This window comes from Gossypium hirsutum, chromosome A04 (assembly GCF_007990345.1).
Source record: "Gossypium hirsutum isolate 1008001.06 chromosome A04, Gossypium_hirsutum_v2.1, whole genome shotgun sequence".
NCBI lineage: Eukaryota > Viridiplantae > Streptophyta > Magnoliopsida > Malvales > Malvaceae > Gossypium > Gossypium hirsutum.
This window is the reverse complement of record NC_053427.1, coordinates 78481615-78498757: the sequence shown is the minus strand read 5'-3', so window position 1 is coordinate 78498757 and position 17143 is coordinate 78481615. Positions and strand designations below refer to the sequence as shown.

At 34.6% G+C, this 17143-nt stretch overlaps 4 protein-coding genes, 1 long non-coding RNA gene and 1 other non-coding gene across 7 annotated transcripts; 3 read left to right on the top strand and 3 right to left on the bottom strand.

The window, feature by feature from the left end:
- The first annotated feature begins 5166 nt into the window (after positions 1 to 5166).
- LOC121228174 (gamma-interferon-responsive lysosomal thiol protein) lies at positions 5167 to 6407 on the top strand. The gene is made up of 4 exons (XM_041111427.1): positions 5167 to 5489; positions 5573 to 5638; positions 5717 to 5965; positions 6047 to 6407. Exons 1-4 carry the CDS (start codon positions 5199 to 5201, stop codon positions 6206 to 6208), a joined length of 768 nt encoding a protein of 255 aa, XP_040967361.1. The 5' UTR covers positions 5167 to 5198; the 3' UTR covers positions 6209 to 6407.
- LOC107899587 (uncharacterized) lies at positions 6394 to 7627 on the bottom strand. The gene is made up of 3 exons (XR_001684736.2): positions 7201 to 7627; positions 7031 to 7108; positions 6394 to 6893 (listed from the first exon to the last, which is right to left on the bottom strand). It is a non-coding gene; the product is annotated as an uncharacterized lncRNA (long non-coding RNA).
- On the top strand, positions 6629 to 8099 carry LOC107899583 (GILT-like protein 3). Of its 2 annotated transcripts, XM_041111428.1 has the most exons (6): positions 6636 to 6748; positions 6859 to 6916; positions 7010 to 7075; positions 7255 to 7418; positions 7634 to 7726; positions 7808 to 8099. In XM_041111428.1, exons 1-5 carry the CDS (start codon positions 6711 to 6713, stop codon positions 7698 to 7700), a joined length of 393 nt encoding a protein of 130 aa, XP_040967362.1. In that variant the 5' UTR covers positions 6636 to 6710; the 3' UTR covers positions 7701 to 7726; positions 7808 to 8099. The 2 variants fall into 2 exon arrangements, with proteins under 2 accessions (XP_016680830.2, XP_040967362.1); XM_016825341.2 differs by having other exon boundaries at positions 6629 to 6916.
- Positions 8100 to 8902: 803 nt separating this feature from the next.
- Positions 8903 to 8984, top strand: TRNAS-CGA (transfer RNA serine (anticodon CGA)). Its single transcript has one exon. It is a non-coding gene; the product is annotated as a tRNA-Ser (tRNA).
- A 646-nt stretch (positions 8985 to 9630) lies between these two features.
- Positions 9631 to 11577, bottom strand: LOC121228173 (protein NODULATION SIGNALING PATHWAY 2). Its single transcript, XM_041111426.1, has one exon. The coding sequence runs from the start codon at positions 11398 to 11400 to the stop codon at positions 9781 to 9783; it is 1620 nt and encodes a 539-aa protein (XP_040967360.1). The 5' UTR covers positions 11401 to 11577; the 3' UTR covers positions 9631 to 9780.
- Positions 11578 to 12746: 1169 nt separating this feature from the next.
- Positions 12747 to 17143, bottom strand: LOC107948955 (importin subunit beta-1). Its single transcript, XM_016883633.2, has 3 exons — positions 16659 to 17143; positions 13370 to 15799; positions 12747 to 13280 (listed from the first exon to the last, which is right to left on the bottom strand). The coding sequence occupies exons 2-3, from the start codon at positions 15787 to 15789 to the stop codon at positions 13082 to 13084; spliced, it is 2619 nt and encodes an 872-aa protein (XP_016739122.1). The 5' UTR covers positions 15790 to 15799; positions 16659 to 17143; the 3' UTR covers positions 12747 to 13081.

The window sequence follows — 17143 nt, the reverse complement described above, 5'->3', positions numbered from 1 at the left end:
ATTTGCTTGTAAGCTTACTAAGCCTAGTGCTTAATCTCTTTATTTTCTTCTTCTTATAGTAATTATCTAGTCACCCGGGGATCGAAGAAAACGTCGGAGGCTGATCACACTATCAAAGAAATAACTCGGTATAATTAGACGTTTTGTTTTGGGTATGGCATGTATAGAAACTTAGCTACTTTTGGTATAATATGAACAACGAATGATGTGTAAATACTTGCTAGTGATTAGCTAATAAAATAGCCGATGATATACATGTTTAATAATATGTATGATTGAATGGTGATTATCACATGAAAATTATGAAAAATGTGAAAGTAACCTAAAAACAGATTCAAGTAACAGAAATGACGTAAATTTGAAAAATCACTAAAAATTGTAGAAACATAGTTTGAAGATGAATAATATATGAAATTAAAGCTTATTATGTATATTTTCTTATGGAATAAGCAAAACAGGTAAAGGTATTATATTTTATGAGATATCTGAATTTTAGTGAAACAGGGTCAGAGCAATTTCTGGATCCCCTGTTTCAACTTTGGAAATTCACCATAAATTGTAAAAAACTAATTAGAATGTTTAATTTATATGGTTAGAATCCTTGTTGAATCTAGTTTTAATAGAAACAAACGGTTTAATCATATGAATTTTTTAAAGGAAGAAACATGGTTCGTAGTAAGAAGAAGTCAGTGCAGTCGAGTTTTGAAACAGTGGAAACTTTAACTAATAAACTGTACTAATTGGCCAAGTCAAAAATTCTAGAAAAAAATTAGTAGATAGATATATGAGTCTAGTTTCAGGAAAAATTTACAGAGCTTAATTTTGAGTTTTGAAACTCAAGAAATAAATTTTTAAGAAACCATGATGCAGAAAAACAGTTTATTTCGAAAATTAAAATAAGTGTTTTAGAGTTGTTTAAAAGGTAAGATAAGTTTAGTAACACCTCAAACCTGACTCCGGTGACGGTTTCGGGCGTGGGGGTGTTACATTTATTGGTATCAGAACCCCCACGCCCGAAACCGTCACCGGAGTCAAGCTTGAGGTGTTACTAAACTTATCTTACCTTTTAAACAACTCTAAACCACTTATTTTAATTTTCGAAATAAACTGTTTTTCTGCGTCATGGTTTCTTAAAAATTCATTTCTTGAGTTTCAAAACTCAAAATTAAGCTCCGTAAATTTTTCCTGAAACTAGACTCATATATCTATCTACTAATTTTTTTCTAGAATTTTTGACTTGGCCAATTAGTACAGTTTATTAGTTAAAGTTTCCACTGTTTCAAAACTCGACTGCACTGACCTCTTCTTACTACGAACCATGTTTCTTCCTTTAAAAATTCATATGATTAAACCGTTTGTTTCTATTAAAACTAGATTCAACAAGGATTCTAACCATATAAATTAAACCTTCTAATTAGTTTTTTACAATTTATGGTGAATTTCCAAAGTTGAAACAGGGGATCCAGAAATTGCTCTGACCCTGTTTCACTAAAATTCAGATATCTCATAAAATATAATACCTTTACCTGTTTTGCTTATTCCATAAGAAATATACATAATAAGCTTTAATTTCGTATATTATTCATCTTCAAACTATGTTTATACAATTTTTAGTGATTTTTCAAATTTACGTCATTTCTGTTACTTGAATCTGTTTTTAGGTTACTTTCACATTTTTCATAATTTTCATGTGATAATCACCATTCAATCATACATATTATTAAACATGTATATCATCGGCTATTTTATTAGCTAATCACTAGCAAGTATTTACACATCATTCATTGTTCATATTATACCAAAAGTAGCTAAGTTTCTATACATGCCATACCCAAAACAAAACGTCTAATTATACCGAGTTATTTCTTTGATAGTGTGATCAGCCTCCGACGTTTCCTTCGATCCCCGGGTGACTAGATAAGTACTATAAGAAGAAGAAAATAAAGAGATTAAGCACTAGGCTTAGTAAGCTTACAAGCAAATAAATCACAACATTCAACATAATGGATAATTATGCATAATATCATCTAACATCATAAATTTCTTTACTTCTCAATTTCTATCTTCTTCTTTATTCCCTTACCTTCATTCTTACCTGACCTTTCCTTTTTCATAAGTATAATCTACTTTTCCTTTGCTGTTAATTCACTGTAATTTAACTAGTATCCTGACCCGTTGAACCACTCGGAATACTAAGGATACTAGGGTCGTTCCTGTCTATCAATATCCTGCCAATGTCATGTCTTTGACATGGACTTACATGAATTATTCATGTCTCCAATGCCATATATAATATGGACTTACATGGCTCAATCCTGTCTCCAAAGCCATATTTCTAATATGGACTTACATGGCTCATTTCTGTTCTGTCCTGTCAACCCTAATATCCTAACATTCCTAGGGTTCAACCGGGGCTTTCTAACACTTTTCCTCTGTCACTTCACCTTAAATTCGAATTTAAATATTTTCATAACATAAATATATAAATGCTGGAAATTGACAATAATAATGTAAAATAAAAGAATATTGCATTTATTTACTGTAACTTACCTTGATACAAAATGTGACTAAACTTTACAATTTAATCATTTACTTTTTCTTTTCCCCGATCTACTCCCGAATTTCGTTCTTCTTGATCTATAATAGCAATTTTAACTTATTTAATATTCAAATTTATTAAAACAGTCCTTGACCCAAACTTTGGTAAAATTATATTTTTACCCCTAAACTTTCACATATTTGCACTTTTGCCCCAAGGCTCGTAAATTAAACTTCATCCTATTTTCTTATGTTTTATGACATGCTGATCATTTTTCCCTTCTATGGCAATATCAAAATCACACTCTAACATATACTTATGACTATTGGTATTTTTTTCCAATTTAAGCCCTTTTACTCGTTTTCACTTAAAACCGAGTAGCATAAGTTGTTTAACATAATTTAAAACCTCATATTCTATCATAAAACACCAAAATACACAAATTTCAGCCATGGGTATTTTTCCAAATATGAACCCTAGGTTGAATTATTGCTAGAATAAGCTTAATCAAGTTACCGGGACTCCAAAAACATAAAGATCATTAAAAACGGGGCTTGGAATAACTTACTATGAAGCTTGAAAGTTGAAGAAACTCCAGCTATGGAGGAGAGCAAAAATCGGCAGAAACTAATTGAGAAGATGACCATTTTTGTGTTATTTTTCCCTTTTTAATTCATTTAATATCCAAATGACCAAATTACCCCTCCTTACTAAACTTTCAAAAATTCCTTCCATGTCCTAATTTTTGTCCATGAACTTAAAATTGGTCAAATTTTTATTTAAACCCTTCTAATTAATATTCCAAAGTAATTTCATACTAAAAACTTCTAGAATGCAAGTTTTGCAAATTATTCGATTTAGTCCCTAACCTCAACTTAAGCACTTTATGGATAGAATTTCATCACGAAATTTTCACACAATCATGCAATCATACCATGAACCTCAAAATAATAATAAAATAATTTTTTTTACCTCGGATTTGTGGTTTCGCAACCACTATTCCATTTAGGCCCTATTTCGGGATATTACATGAATTATATTTAAATTTTTATATTTTATAACCAAAATTTCATAGTTCCACTCTCAATTATCGGATTGATTTGCATTCCAAGTAAATAATTATATTTGTTCTTTTGAGACAATGCCTAGAATTACTCAAAGCCCCTTCTCAACCCATAAATAGGAGGTGCACCTGAACCCACATCCTTTTTCATTGACAATAATGCTCATACCAATCAAATTAAAACATAATCGGCATGGTAAACTTGAGTTGGCATATAGCAATGCTCACCCCATACCATTATACTCCATGGCTGGTGGTATTACTCAAATACTGCTAGCATCACATGTGAACACCATCTTCAATTTTTCTCTCCACCAATAATTGCATCATTTAGGTTAATATTTTCTTTGATCACGTACAAATTGTAGGCTCAAGACTACTACATATGTATAATGACTTGAGTAGGCAAGTAGCATCATCCAATTCAGGAGTTTCAACAATTTAAACTTACTGAGAAAAAATGAAAGAATCTTATTATTCAAGGGAATTTGCCAATAGAATCACAATTTAACAAATATGGATTTGCTTTTCATGTTTGAAAACTGCACTTAACCAATTCCACCTTACAAATTTGAGACTCGAAGCATTTTTTTGAGTAAAGATATCAGCATTGAGGTCATCGCAGGTAAGTTCAAATAGCCTATCTTAATAATACCTTTTTGAGTTGTGCTTAGTGATGTGTTATTCGGATTTAGGTGTGGGTGTGAATATGGATATGTATTCAAAATTGGTATGATTAGATTTTTTTTTTTAAATTTCTATATATTTGAAGAAATTTTGGAGATTATATTCCCGTATCCATTTTGCTAGACACAAGATTTTTAAGAAAAATAATGGTATTTATAAAAACAAATCAATTCATTTTCTCCTCTAAGCATAATGTAAAAGAAATATATATAAATTGGTTAAGATATGATGTCAATTTTAGCTTTTAATGTTTACCTATTTTGTTTCTTGTTCTTTTTTTTTTAGTTAAATTTTGCTCTCAACATTTTAAAAAGAGTCAAATTGATTTTTTTTAATGAAAATACCAACTAAAATGTTAAATTTTCAATGTGGTAATACATGTGTACTTCATGCTTTTTTTGTTGAATTTTTATGAATTTTTTTATAATTTTATTTGAGTTTTGAATTTTTATACTTTCATTATTTTTAAATTATTTATTGACGTGACATATAAGATAAATAGTGTCAATCAATTTAAAATACAAATGAATTACTACACGAGATATCATGCCAATGCCCTTGAAAATTAATATTTTAGCCGGCATTTATGTTAAAGAAAAACAATTTGAATTATTTTTTAAAAGTTAATGACTAAATTTAACTTCAAAAATAATTGATAAATTGACAAAAATATTTGCTTTTGAATCATACTTGTCATCAACACGCAACCTACTGCATGTGATTCAAACTTGTATTAGATACATAAACAATGTTGATTGTCTCTATCAACTACCTATAAACAGGATCCACTTGTTACGTGGTTTATTGAAAGTGAAAGAAGCACTATAGTTAGTCATATCATCCCCAATTCTCAGCTATAAAAGCCCTTCCATAATGGAGGTTCAGCATTGTACAAAAGCTCTTTAAAAAATGGGTTATCTTCAACAATTTATCTTCTTTATTCTGGTTGCTCTGCCATTCATGTTTATTTCTCCAACTCATTCCTCTTTAGCTAATGGTAATGTTAATATATTGCCTCCTACCAATACAAGCGATAAGGTCACTTTGGCTCTGTACTATGAAACTTTATGCCCATATTGTGCCGACTTTATCACAAATGACCTTGTAAAGGTCTTCCTCAGTGATCTGTATACCATTGTCAATCTAAAATTAGTCCCTTGGGGCAATGCTGACATTCTTGGCGATGAACCCCATTGCCAGGTTCGAATTCCATTCTTCATTTGAATGTATATTTTCTTGATTAATGTATATTTTTCATGTTTATGCCTTGCAACAATGTGCAGCATGGAGAAGATGAATGCTACTTAAATACTATACATAGCTGTGTCATCTACTACTGGCCTGATGTGGTAAACTATATTAGCCTATTTGGATTTGGATTCAGATTCGGATTCATCTTTGTGTTCAATTAGTGTATTGTGTTGCAGAAAAAGCACTTTGATTTTATTCGCTGCACGGAGCAACAAAGCTCAAAGAAACGGCTGGTTAAGAACAGAGCAGCAATGTGGAAACAATGCAGTGAAAAGCTGGGAATGAGTGCTCACAGAATCAACAAATGCTATACTTCTGGATATGGACTTAAGCTTCTGCTACAATATGCTAATGAGACTGCAAAGCTAAAGCCACCCCATGAGTATGTGCCATGGGTGGTGGTGGATAATCAGCCACTCAAAGATGTGAGTTTCTGTCTCTTTGTGTGATTGTGAAGTAACATATTTGTGGACAAGTAACTTCAATAATTTTATATCATGGTGCAGGACTTTGAAAATTTTGTGAAATATGTCTGTGAAGCTTATAAAGGTGCCGATAAACCAGAAGCATGCAAAACACAAGCAACCAGTGTCAGCTCAACCCATGATAAGATGGCAAACAGAATACATCCAGGATGCTATGCTAGTGAAATTGCAAATTTGGGATAGAACCTTGAAAGAGGCCAGAACTTGTGCTTTGTCCATTACAGCTGCTTCACAATTCACCAACTACATGTAATAAAACCAGCCTCTAGTTATCATTATCGTTGATATCTTTTACATATATGACATGTTACAGGTGATATGTTTACGGTGTCTTCTATTCTATGAATGAAAGATCAACATCCTTTTGGTTGTTTTGTTTGAATAAGTTTTACTTGAAAATATGGCTGCTTCCAGGCAAAGCCTGTGCAAATTGTCACAACAGAAACCTTGGTTTATGGCTGTATGAAGATAGATACTAAAGATTAAATAGGGGGACCATAGCCATTGCTATTAATACAAAATAAAGCAATTGTGGGGCATAGATATATCATTCATAAGCAACTATATATGTAAATGTTTGAGAGCTTATTATGACCCTAGAAAATGTCATTTTCTAAGTTACTCTACCTTCTTCTCCTTGTAAACTTCATTTTCATCTATCAATCTCATTCCTCTCCAGATAACAATGTCACCAAAGCTCAATCTCATATCAAACCAAAGAAGGTTCATTTGTCTCTATATTATGAGTCTCTATGTCCATATTGCCGGAGTTTCATTGTAAGTCAACTTGTGAAGGTCTTCAACACTGATCTTCTCAATATTATCAATCTCAGGCTAGTTCCATGGGGCAATGCTCAATATGTAAAACCTAACAAGACCATCATTTTCCAGGTTGAGATCTACTACTTCCATAACATCTAATCAGAAGTTTCATTGCTTTGTAATTTTAACACCTTTTTTTATTTTTCTTTTTTGTAAATCAAGCACGGTGAAGATGAATGTTACCTCAACACTATACATGCCTGCGCCATCAGCATCTGGCCTGATCCGGTAAGTCACCGTTCTCGTCCCTGAAAACCCTTCCTTTTAGCACAAGGAAGCAAGTAGATTCCTTAAAATGATCAGAAATTAGAGCAAAATTTTCTTAAGTTTTAAAAATAAATGAACTCGGTTACCACAGAGAAGTAGGTGGATCCTTTACTCATTTAACTCTGTATTTAATACCACAGAGAAAGCATTTCAACTTTATCTACTGTATTGAAAATCAAGGCCTTCCCATCAAGGATAATCAGCACTTGACGGTATGGAAGCAGTGTGGAAAGCCTGCTCTGCTAGATCCGGTATGGATCAGAAACTCATCAAGGACTGCTATGACAGTGGATATGGAAGAAAGGCAAGCTTCTTCAACATGAAACTTGATGTTCATAATCAATTAGATATAAATTCATCAATTACACGACAGTTTTCTGTAGTTTTACATTTAATAGCACCTTACATTTTTCAAGCAAAATGCACATGCAGGTAGTTGAGTTTAATTTAATGTGACGGGGTAGGTTTTTTTTCAAACATACATCGGTAACAAGAAATGCAAATTGAATGTAAATGCAGCTTTTACTGCAGTATGCTACTGAAACTGATCATCTCAATCCAAAACATTTATATGTCCCCTGGGTGACAGTGAACAATCAACCTCTCTATGATGTTAGTCCCTCCTCTCTCTCTATTCATCATCACCTGCACCTTTGTTTCTTTCTCTAACCCTCTAAAAACTTGGGGGTGCAGAAATATGAAGATTTTATAACCTATGTCTGCAATGCTTACAAAGACAAAGATTTGGTGAGGGCCTGCTTGTCAAATTCTCTAAAAGTTACTGAAGAGAAATTTTCAAGGTCTCCAGTCTGCTATGTAGAAAGAAGATCCCAAATTCGGCAGAGACTTTATTGTTGCAGTGGAGGAACATAGAAGCAACAACATGAGTTTATACTGTACTATGATGGACCACTTTTTACATCATTTTATGTAAGAATGAAGTTGGATCGTTATAATTGGCCAACTATCCTGTTATTATGATTTACTTGTGATGCAATTTCCATTCTGCACTTGGAACAAAGAGTAAGTAATTAGGGTCCTCTTAATTGATAATCTTACCAAGCTTGCAAAGGAGATTTTATAAATAAATCTCATATGCATGTTCCAGGTTAGCCAACAAATTTAGGCATTTTAACAAAAAGAAATTTGATTCATTATCAACAAAAAAAAGCCAACACAACCATCAAATCATGTATCACTCATAATGCTTGATGGAAGCATGAGAAACACATAATATTACATAAATTTTGGTTAGATATCTCAACTGAGAGGAAGCATGTGTCATGACTATTGGGAATTATTACCATCACAAGCATCAAAAGATGTCAGCTTTGGTGGGTCAAATTCAAACTTGTCTACCACCTTTATATTTCAAGACTCTATCCACTATATGTAATCACAAACTTGAATCAAGGAGAATCCTTATAAATAATGCTATCATCTTAACTACCCATTTTCGGATGTTAAACGTTGAACGGTTTCATTCATTGGGCATGAACTCAGGGAAAACATTACTTTGGAAAGGTAAGCTTCATAATCCATAGCCATCACCACTCAATTTTTTGGAATTAAAAAAGCAAAAAGATACCTAGTTCCACAAAAAATACAGTTGACTGGAAACTCCCAGGATGCTACAGATGTCACTGTTGCGTATATTTATCAGCTACTCTATGTCTATCGTCTTCAAGAATCCCTCCGCTCTCTAGGTTTTTGGTACTCCTTTCTTCAAATTTGAGCCAAGAGTGAAAAAGATTATTTTTAAAATATATTCTTTAAAAAACCAGAAGTGTCGATATGTCCGAGTGGTTAAGGAGACAGACTCGAAATCTGTTGGGCATTGCCTGCGCAGGTTCGAATCCTGCTGTCGACGAAATATTTTTATTATTAATCGACTTATGGTGTAATGACAAATTTAATCCTTTAACGTTTGCATCTTTTGTTAATTTGAGCATTATTCTTCATTTTTAGTTAATTTGGCTCTCAATCTTTTAAAAATAATCAAATATTAAGACATTAAATTTTAAACATGATAGCTTGTATGGTAATTTTTTTTGAATAATTCATGTATACTTCATGCTATTTTTTTTTGAATCTTTAGGAATAATTTTATATATTTTTTTTAATTTTTAATTTTGAATTTTTAAATTTTTTTTTAATTTTAAATTATTATTAACATGACATTAAATTTTAAACATGATAGCTTGTATGGTAATTCGTGTATACTTCATGCTAATTTTTTTTGAATCTTTATGAATAATTTTATATTTTTTTTTAATTTTTGAATTTTTTTTAATTTTAAATTATTATTAACTTGACATATAAGATAAATAGTGACATATCAGCATGAAATAGATGTAGAGTGTCATGCAAGTTACCACACCAACATTATTAAAATATTAATAATTTAGTCAACATTTTTATTAAAAAATATTTGATTCTTTTTAAAAGATTAATACCAAATTTAATTAAAAAATTAGGATTAAATTGAAAAAAATAAATAAATATGGAGAGTTAAATGGGGTTTGTAAATTTCACTAAAACAAATCAAGCAACAAAATATGGAAATGAAATTTGTTCTACTGTTTTCGCTAATTATACAATTTTTGCATAAACAATCCTTCTAGTCTTCGTAATTTACATCGAAGTACTAAAAAGAAGAATTAGCTTTAATTTCTCCAGGAGGAAACTTTGACCAGTGTAATTCCTCTCCAGTCCAAGGTTAACTCATTTCCAGAATCCCCTCCAATACTCACCTCATAAGAATTTTCCCTTTCTTTCACCATTTCTTTAGCTTCCATTACTCTACCTCTGCTTACCTTCAATCCTTCCAATGTCGTCCCTGCCTGGAAATAGCATGTTTCATTCATCTCCTTCCATTTTTGGAACCAAGCTTGTGCACAGATATTAGGCCCTACAAACAAACACTCCATTGCCAGTCTTGCTTGGACCAGGTGCTTTGCCATGTTGGATTCCATTGATTCCATAGTAGCTTGGTAGTGCATCAATTGCGCATTAAAATATGCCCCAAAACTTGAGCCTGTACCATCTTTAAGTTTCTCACAAGCATCTCCTTCACCAAGCGTTATAATTCCCCTTTTTGTTGTTCTTGTATTGTCACCACAACTTGTCAATAATTGTTTAGCTATGCCTAGGAACTCATTTACAAGCTTCCTGCTCTTGTTTTTGCCCATGTGTGGGAGTCCCACCATGCAATTGAATGCCAACCATTCTTTAGTACCACCACCTTGTTTCTTTATTGCCATGAACTCATTCACCAAATCATGTATTCCGATTTCTTCAACTTTAAAGTTTAGGCCAAAGGACCTAGCATGGTCACAAAGTAGCCTTCTTGTGTGTTGAAACCTCCATGGAGAGTGATCATTTCCCAATTTTATTGAAGTCAGTCTCAATGTCTTATGTTGCCAATTTCCTGCTATGGCCTCAATCAATGAAGGCCATTGGATCCCGACACCAAGGTCAAAATCAACGATGTGTAGCTGCTCTGCATCGTTGGGTATGGCTTCGAGGATTGCCGAGGTAGCAGCAAAATGAGCAAACCTTCCATATGGGAATATCTGGTAGAAAGTCCTGAAGGCAACCTCAAAGTTCTTGCTAGACTCTTGCATTAGATAATAATTGTTTTGGTTTTGAATATCTTGTGATAAATTGAATGCAATCCGTTCCAAAGTTTCACCAACTGGATTACCTTTCTCACTCACACACCTTAAGATTACCTCTGCAAGGTCTGTCTGGTTCTTCTCTGTAGCGTCTCCATGAGCCTTGAGCAGATGAAATAAGGGCAACTGATTATCAATTGCCATGGCTTCTCCTCCTAGGACTGGCATAGTAAGTGGCGATTGCATCGTATCGGTCGAGGCCTCGCTGGATCTTATAGATGAACAAGGACTCCATACATCTTGCCTTTGAGAGGACAAAGGAAAACTTTCTTCAACCCCATCAGTCAACATAGAATCAAGCCCTGCCAAGGGTGCTGAAATATCCTCCCATGGTACTGTGACCCGAAGCAGATCGTCATCAAAATCATAGGGTGAAAATGGTAAAATTTCATTGGAGAAGAAGGAATCCACACTGGTATGGAATGAAGAAGCAGCATCAAAATGGACAGCCATATTAAAACCATAGGGTTCTAATTGATCTATAGTTGAATTCACCAATGGCCATGAAGGGGTAAAGTCTTGTGATTGCATCATCTTTGTGATGTTAAGAGCAAAATTTGTTTTGCTTTGAATTTTGGCATATGTATATATAAAGTAGGAGATAAACATGTAGGAACAATTTGGCAAATGAATAAAATAATATCAGGATTAAAGAAAAGAATTTGCAATCAAATCTTTAAAAGATATATTATTCCATCAAGGTTCCCTGTTGGGTCTTCTTCCTTGCTTGGCAGGTTTTTAGAGGTGCTATTTCTTGGAAAATTTTATTTAATCCATATTTTATGTATTTTCTAATGAGGAGAATTAGTGGGTGAATTTTACATTCCTTTTCATGGTAAATTGGTTTCGCAAAATCAGGAAGATAACCACTGGATAATCAATTTCCTTGTGATCATCATCGTATAATATTATAATATAAAGAAGATGAAGCAGATCAAATTAGCTTACCACTGACCAGGTCGCTTTAAGCTAAATTACTTAAGAAAGTTGGATCAGTGGTCAAGTGTTCTTTTTTATGGATAAATTGTGGATATATATATATATATATATATATACTGGTTAAATAGGTTTTTTTCTTTTTCTTTTTTTTTAAGATTTAAGGAAATAGATTAAGTTTGAAGAGAGAGTATTAAAACACACTCAGCTGAAAGTGTTTTTTGAAATTTTAAAAAAAGACGTGTCCAATTGAACATGTTTTCCTTAATATGTTAGTAAAAATTTATCTTGTTAAATATGTTTTCAAAACTTTATTTAAAATCAATCTATTTCTCTAAGTCTTAAAAAAAATAACGACATATTTGACCTATTAAAAAAAACAACAACATATATGAATAATTTAGCTTAATTAATTATGTTATGCAAGAGATAATTATGGTTGCACTTGCACACCATTAGTGGCTTTAGTTTACATTTTCCTGGACACACCACGCCCCCAATATTAAAATGTTTAATTAATAAAAAAGAGAAAAAAAAATCCAAATTATTTGGAAATCTATTAAAATGAGTAAATGTAATAATATCATTCAAAGAGAAAAGTTAGCAGAGTTGTAGGTAACTTCATCCTTACGTATTTAAATATTGTTGTGATACATTGTATTTGTCGTTAAGCAATCATATCTGCCATAAATTCCGGAAAAAGATTTTTTTTTTTTAAATTTAAATTATTATCATCTACATTTTAATGAAAAATACTATCAGACTGATTTAGAATTGAATTTAAAAATTTTGAAAAAGTTAAAAATTTGTTGTTTCAATTAGGAAAATGATTTGCTAGACTTACAGTGATGCATGTTTCAATAGTTATAATTAGTTGCATTGTACATACATGCAAGCTCTAAATTATTATTATTTAAGATGATCATTCATGTATGTATACATCCTTTTTACAGAACCACACGAAAATCCAGTTTGTTCAATTCAATGAGAAATTAAACCAATGCAATCAGGGAGAGAAATTAACTCGACAAACAACCGATTTAGAGGATGCATTTAGATAATTAAAAAAAAAAAACTGTTTCACAAGTTTTTTTTGGACCACCTTCACATAAAGGCCTCGAACAATGCCAGCACTTAAACTTTCTCTACCCAATCACATGAGGATTAAGAAAACCCTGATAAATTCAAAACCCGAATCTGCAAATAATAAATGCACAGCTACATGTAGTAAACCACTTTCGGTTCCCGACCCTTACGAAAAACCTTTACCAGAACTAGATGGACAGCAGCTTTATAGCAAGCAAAAAGGACAGACCAAGATATCAACTTTTACCTTCAGCCCTAAATTTCAAGCTCATAAAACCATGACGCGTTGAATCATACCCTGGGTCCAACCTGCAGTCTCCTTCAGCTGCTCATCATCAGATCGGAGACATTCACATAGAAATTCATCGTAAAACAAGCAGTCTTTAAGCAAAAGCTTTATGTTGGATCCAAGAGCATCTGCAAGATCACCCATAACAGCAACCGCAGCTTTTGTCACACTTTCATCCCTGCAAACATGGAAACATATTTTAACTACAGATGATCCCAAAGGCTAAGCATCAGTGCACCAAAGAGGAAATAAAGAATATAGAACTACCTTTGATTGTCTCTAGAGACCAATTCTATAAACTTCAAAAGATGTTGGGCATAGGGCAACATCACATCAGGCTTCACGGTCTTAAAACCTTGGAGGATACCCGAATAAGCTTCAAAAATACTTCGTCGGAGCTGGTTGCCATAATCCACCATCTCCTCATCAGCTGTTTCCATCTTGGCACAGATTTCAGCTGCTCCCTGCATCATGGGCAAAGCATACGGGACATACTTCTCAAAGTGCTCTCCTATTGCAAGAGCAATGTCCCCAAAGCAAGAGAATATAGGAGGCTTTACAGACCGGTGAAGTTCTGAACTAGCAAGATCCTTTAAAAGAAGACCCATGATGCCATCACAATAAGGTAAGACCTTGTCATCCAAGGCACGGCAGATATCACCAACAACCCCAACTGTGATTCCACAAACCTGGTATTCCTCAAAATTCTGCAGTCCCATCTCAAGATACTTATAGAACTCAGGCATGTACTTCTCAAACTGAGATCCAGTGGCATAGGCAAGAGCACCTATTGCAAGCATTGCTTCCTCGTGAACAGTAGAGCTACGGCAGCCAAACACCTTGAGGAACAGAAGCATGATCTGATCAGCCGCCTGAAGTATGATTGTTTTGGTTTCATCTGTGCTGCTAAGTTTCTGGATGATAACCTGCAAAACACCACAAAGAGAGGCTTGCAAGTCCCCTTGCTTTTCCCTGTCATCTGATGACACAATCTGAATATCCATAGTCTGGCCCAACTTATTCATGATGACTGGTAGTAGCTGTGCTATAACGGAAGATGTTTCAGCAATGTTAGAACATCTCACAACTTCATTCAAGGTTTCATAAGCAGAAGACCTAAGCTTGGAGTCACCCCCATCTGTCCGATCAGCAGTTGAAATCAGACAACTAATTATGTCAGTGAGATATGGTGACAAAAGAGAGGCACTAGGCCCTGCATCGTCATAGCCTTGGACAAGGTAATAGATTGCCCCACAAACTTTCTCAGCTACATTGGGAGCATCTTTAATGCTCTCTAACAACACACCCACAACTCGTTTGAGATTCTCAGGGGAAATGATAGAAAATCCGCTAGCTGGACTGTGCAGCAACTCAAAAATGCGACTAAGAGTCCAAGCAGTTGTGTCCTTCACATGGTTGTTCCCATCCTTCATAGTATTAAGCAAAAAGTCCAGACCCGCCTGTACCAAAGGGGAGAGCTTCTCAACAGTTGGACCTTCAAGGATAGATCCAAATGCATAAGTCGCTGCCTCTCTACAACGCCAATCTTGCTTCAAAATGTTAGATTCCACAAATGGCATTACAAGAGGCACTATAGCATCTCCAACCGTTCTGGCAACAAGACCCAGACAAGTCCCACCAGCCATAGATATATTCCAGATTGTATCATCCTGATCTTGATCCTCTTCCTGCTTCAGTAAAGTTTCCAACAACAAAGGAACAAGAGACGGTAAAGCCTTCTCAATGAAACCCGAATGCGGAGGTCCAGAATCACCACTTTCAGGACTCTCAAACTCCTGAAGTTCAATCTCTTCATCACAGATAGAGCTCCAAAACTCAATAGCTTGGAGAGCAACAGTCTCTTCATCGCCCTTTACAGCATTTGATGTAAGCTGAAATAGGGTTTGCATGTAAGGCTCAAGCACCTCATAATATGCTGACGCTATTGCAACAAGACACTCAAAAGCAGCCTGCCTGATTTCCACCTCTTTGGACATGGCAGTGTCACATACAACCTTCATGATGTAATTCCGCTCCATCTCATTCTCAAAGTTGGTCTGTGCAAACTCTAAAGCATTATACAGAGCCTTGGTTGCTGCAAGCCGAACTTCGGGACCATGTTCAGCTAGGTTCATCCCTTGAACAACAGCAGTGAGAACAGCATTGACTTCATCTTGCACAAGGTCCTGATGAGATATTTCTTCACAAACATACCCCAGTGCTTCCAAGGTTGCTTGTTTCAAGGCTGCAGGCTTGTCTTGCTGGGTCATATTGTTCAGCAATGACCCAATGAGTTCAGGCCACTGCTTCCGAGGAATCTCAATTGAAGCGATTTTCGCAATAACTTGAGCAGCAGTGTGCCTTGCCTCAGGTACAGATGAACCAAGGGTCCTCAACAGAGAGTCTTTGATTTGAGACTTAATAGAAATGTCGATTGCCATCCATTGTTGAACAAGTTGTTCCTTCCTAATAGCATCTTTGGCATCTAATGAATTCTTAAGCACAATACCAGCCAATCTACGGGACTCAACAGGTTTGTCATCATTTGAAAGCTCAACTGACAATGAAAGAAGGAAAACAGGCATGTTCTGCTCCTGGAACTGCCTAAGTCTAGCCTCTGCCTCTGTCCGAACTTTTGCATCTGCCGATTGGGCAGCCAGCAGAAACTGAGTGATCTCCATGGCCATTTTAACTACACTGCAATTGATAAACATAAAACACTAATCAGCATTGGTGACAAGGATACAAATCTATTAATAGAGATTGTAGCAGGTTATAATCGAACAAGGTCAAAAGGTCACAAAAGGCTCTGAGCATGATGGGACCCTTGGAGAAGATATTGATGGAATAAGCTTACCAAACCACACAAGTTGTCCAGCAAATATAGATCAGTACAAGTTATCCAACAAATATAGACCAGCATTTACTAAGTTAAACATAGAGTCGAGCACCACTGCAGTTGATAGGCAGGACTAACAGTGACAACTCGCTTTAACAGTGAAACCATGCTTTCCCCTAAAACGCAATTAAATCCCTATACTTAATAAGAATATTCAGCTTTCGAGTACATGCAGTAACTTTTTGTGTCCAAAGGTAATTCCCCAATCATTATCCCCCTTGAAATGGTGTTGTTCTATTATTGGCTTTCGAAGTTCAAGGTATAAGACGAAATAAAAACATTACAAATTAGACTTTCAAGGGTCTTTTTTTATAAACCAAAAAGTCCTTCAATTTCCGTTTGCACAATCACATAAATCAAACAGTATTCTGCTAAGCAAAGATTTAAAAGAAACATACCATAACACAAAAACTATAATCTTAAAAAGAGGGAAACAAACAATCCAAAAATAAAGAACAACATATAGTAGACGATAAACAGACAAAAAGAAAAACCAGACCGAGATCCATAGATTTGAAAGACGGAACGAAACAGTGATTTCTAAAGCTGAACCAAAAACCCTAAGAAAAACCCACTGAAATACATGTAAAGAAGCATAGATCAGATACTAAAACAGAGATGAAAAGGCAAAGACAAAGTTGAAGCAAAGATTGAAACCTGAAATGAGTCTCCAAGCAGGGGATTTCAAAATCACAAAAACAGAAACGGCAGAGATAACTTAGGGTTTCTCTCTCTCACGAAAACTCTCTTCCTAGTGTAGTGTGTGTGTGTGTGTGTGTGTGTGTGTGTGTTTTGGCTTGTGGTTACCCAAAGATAAAAAAGAATGAGAGGAAAAATTTGAAAAGAGAGCGAGAGAGAGAGAATCGGCGAAGAAATGGGGGAGCTATGGATTGAAGAGATAGATTTGATGATTTGAGTATTTATATAATCAATTTCGAATGATGGGAAGGAAGCGGGATGAAAACACAGCACTGAGGAAAACGGGCAGGGGGGCTTTTCTCCTGCCCGTCAATGCCCCAAAACCCTAGATTTTTGAAATCTCCCACGTGCCACGCTTTCCCTCTCACGTACACTTTAAACCATAGCCCACTCTTGCCCTGAATTTTTTCCTTCTTTACTTAAAAATTAAGTTAAATGGATCC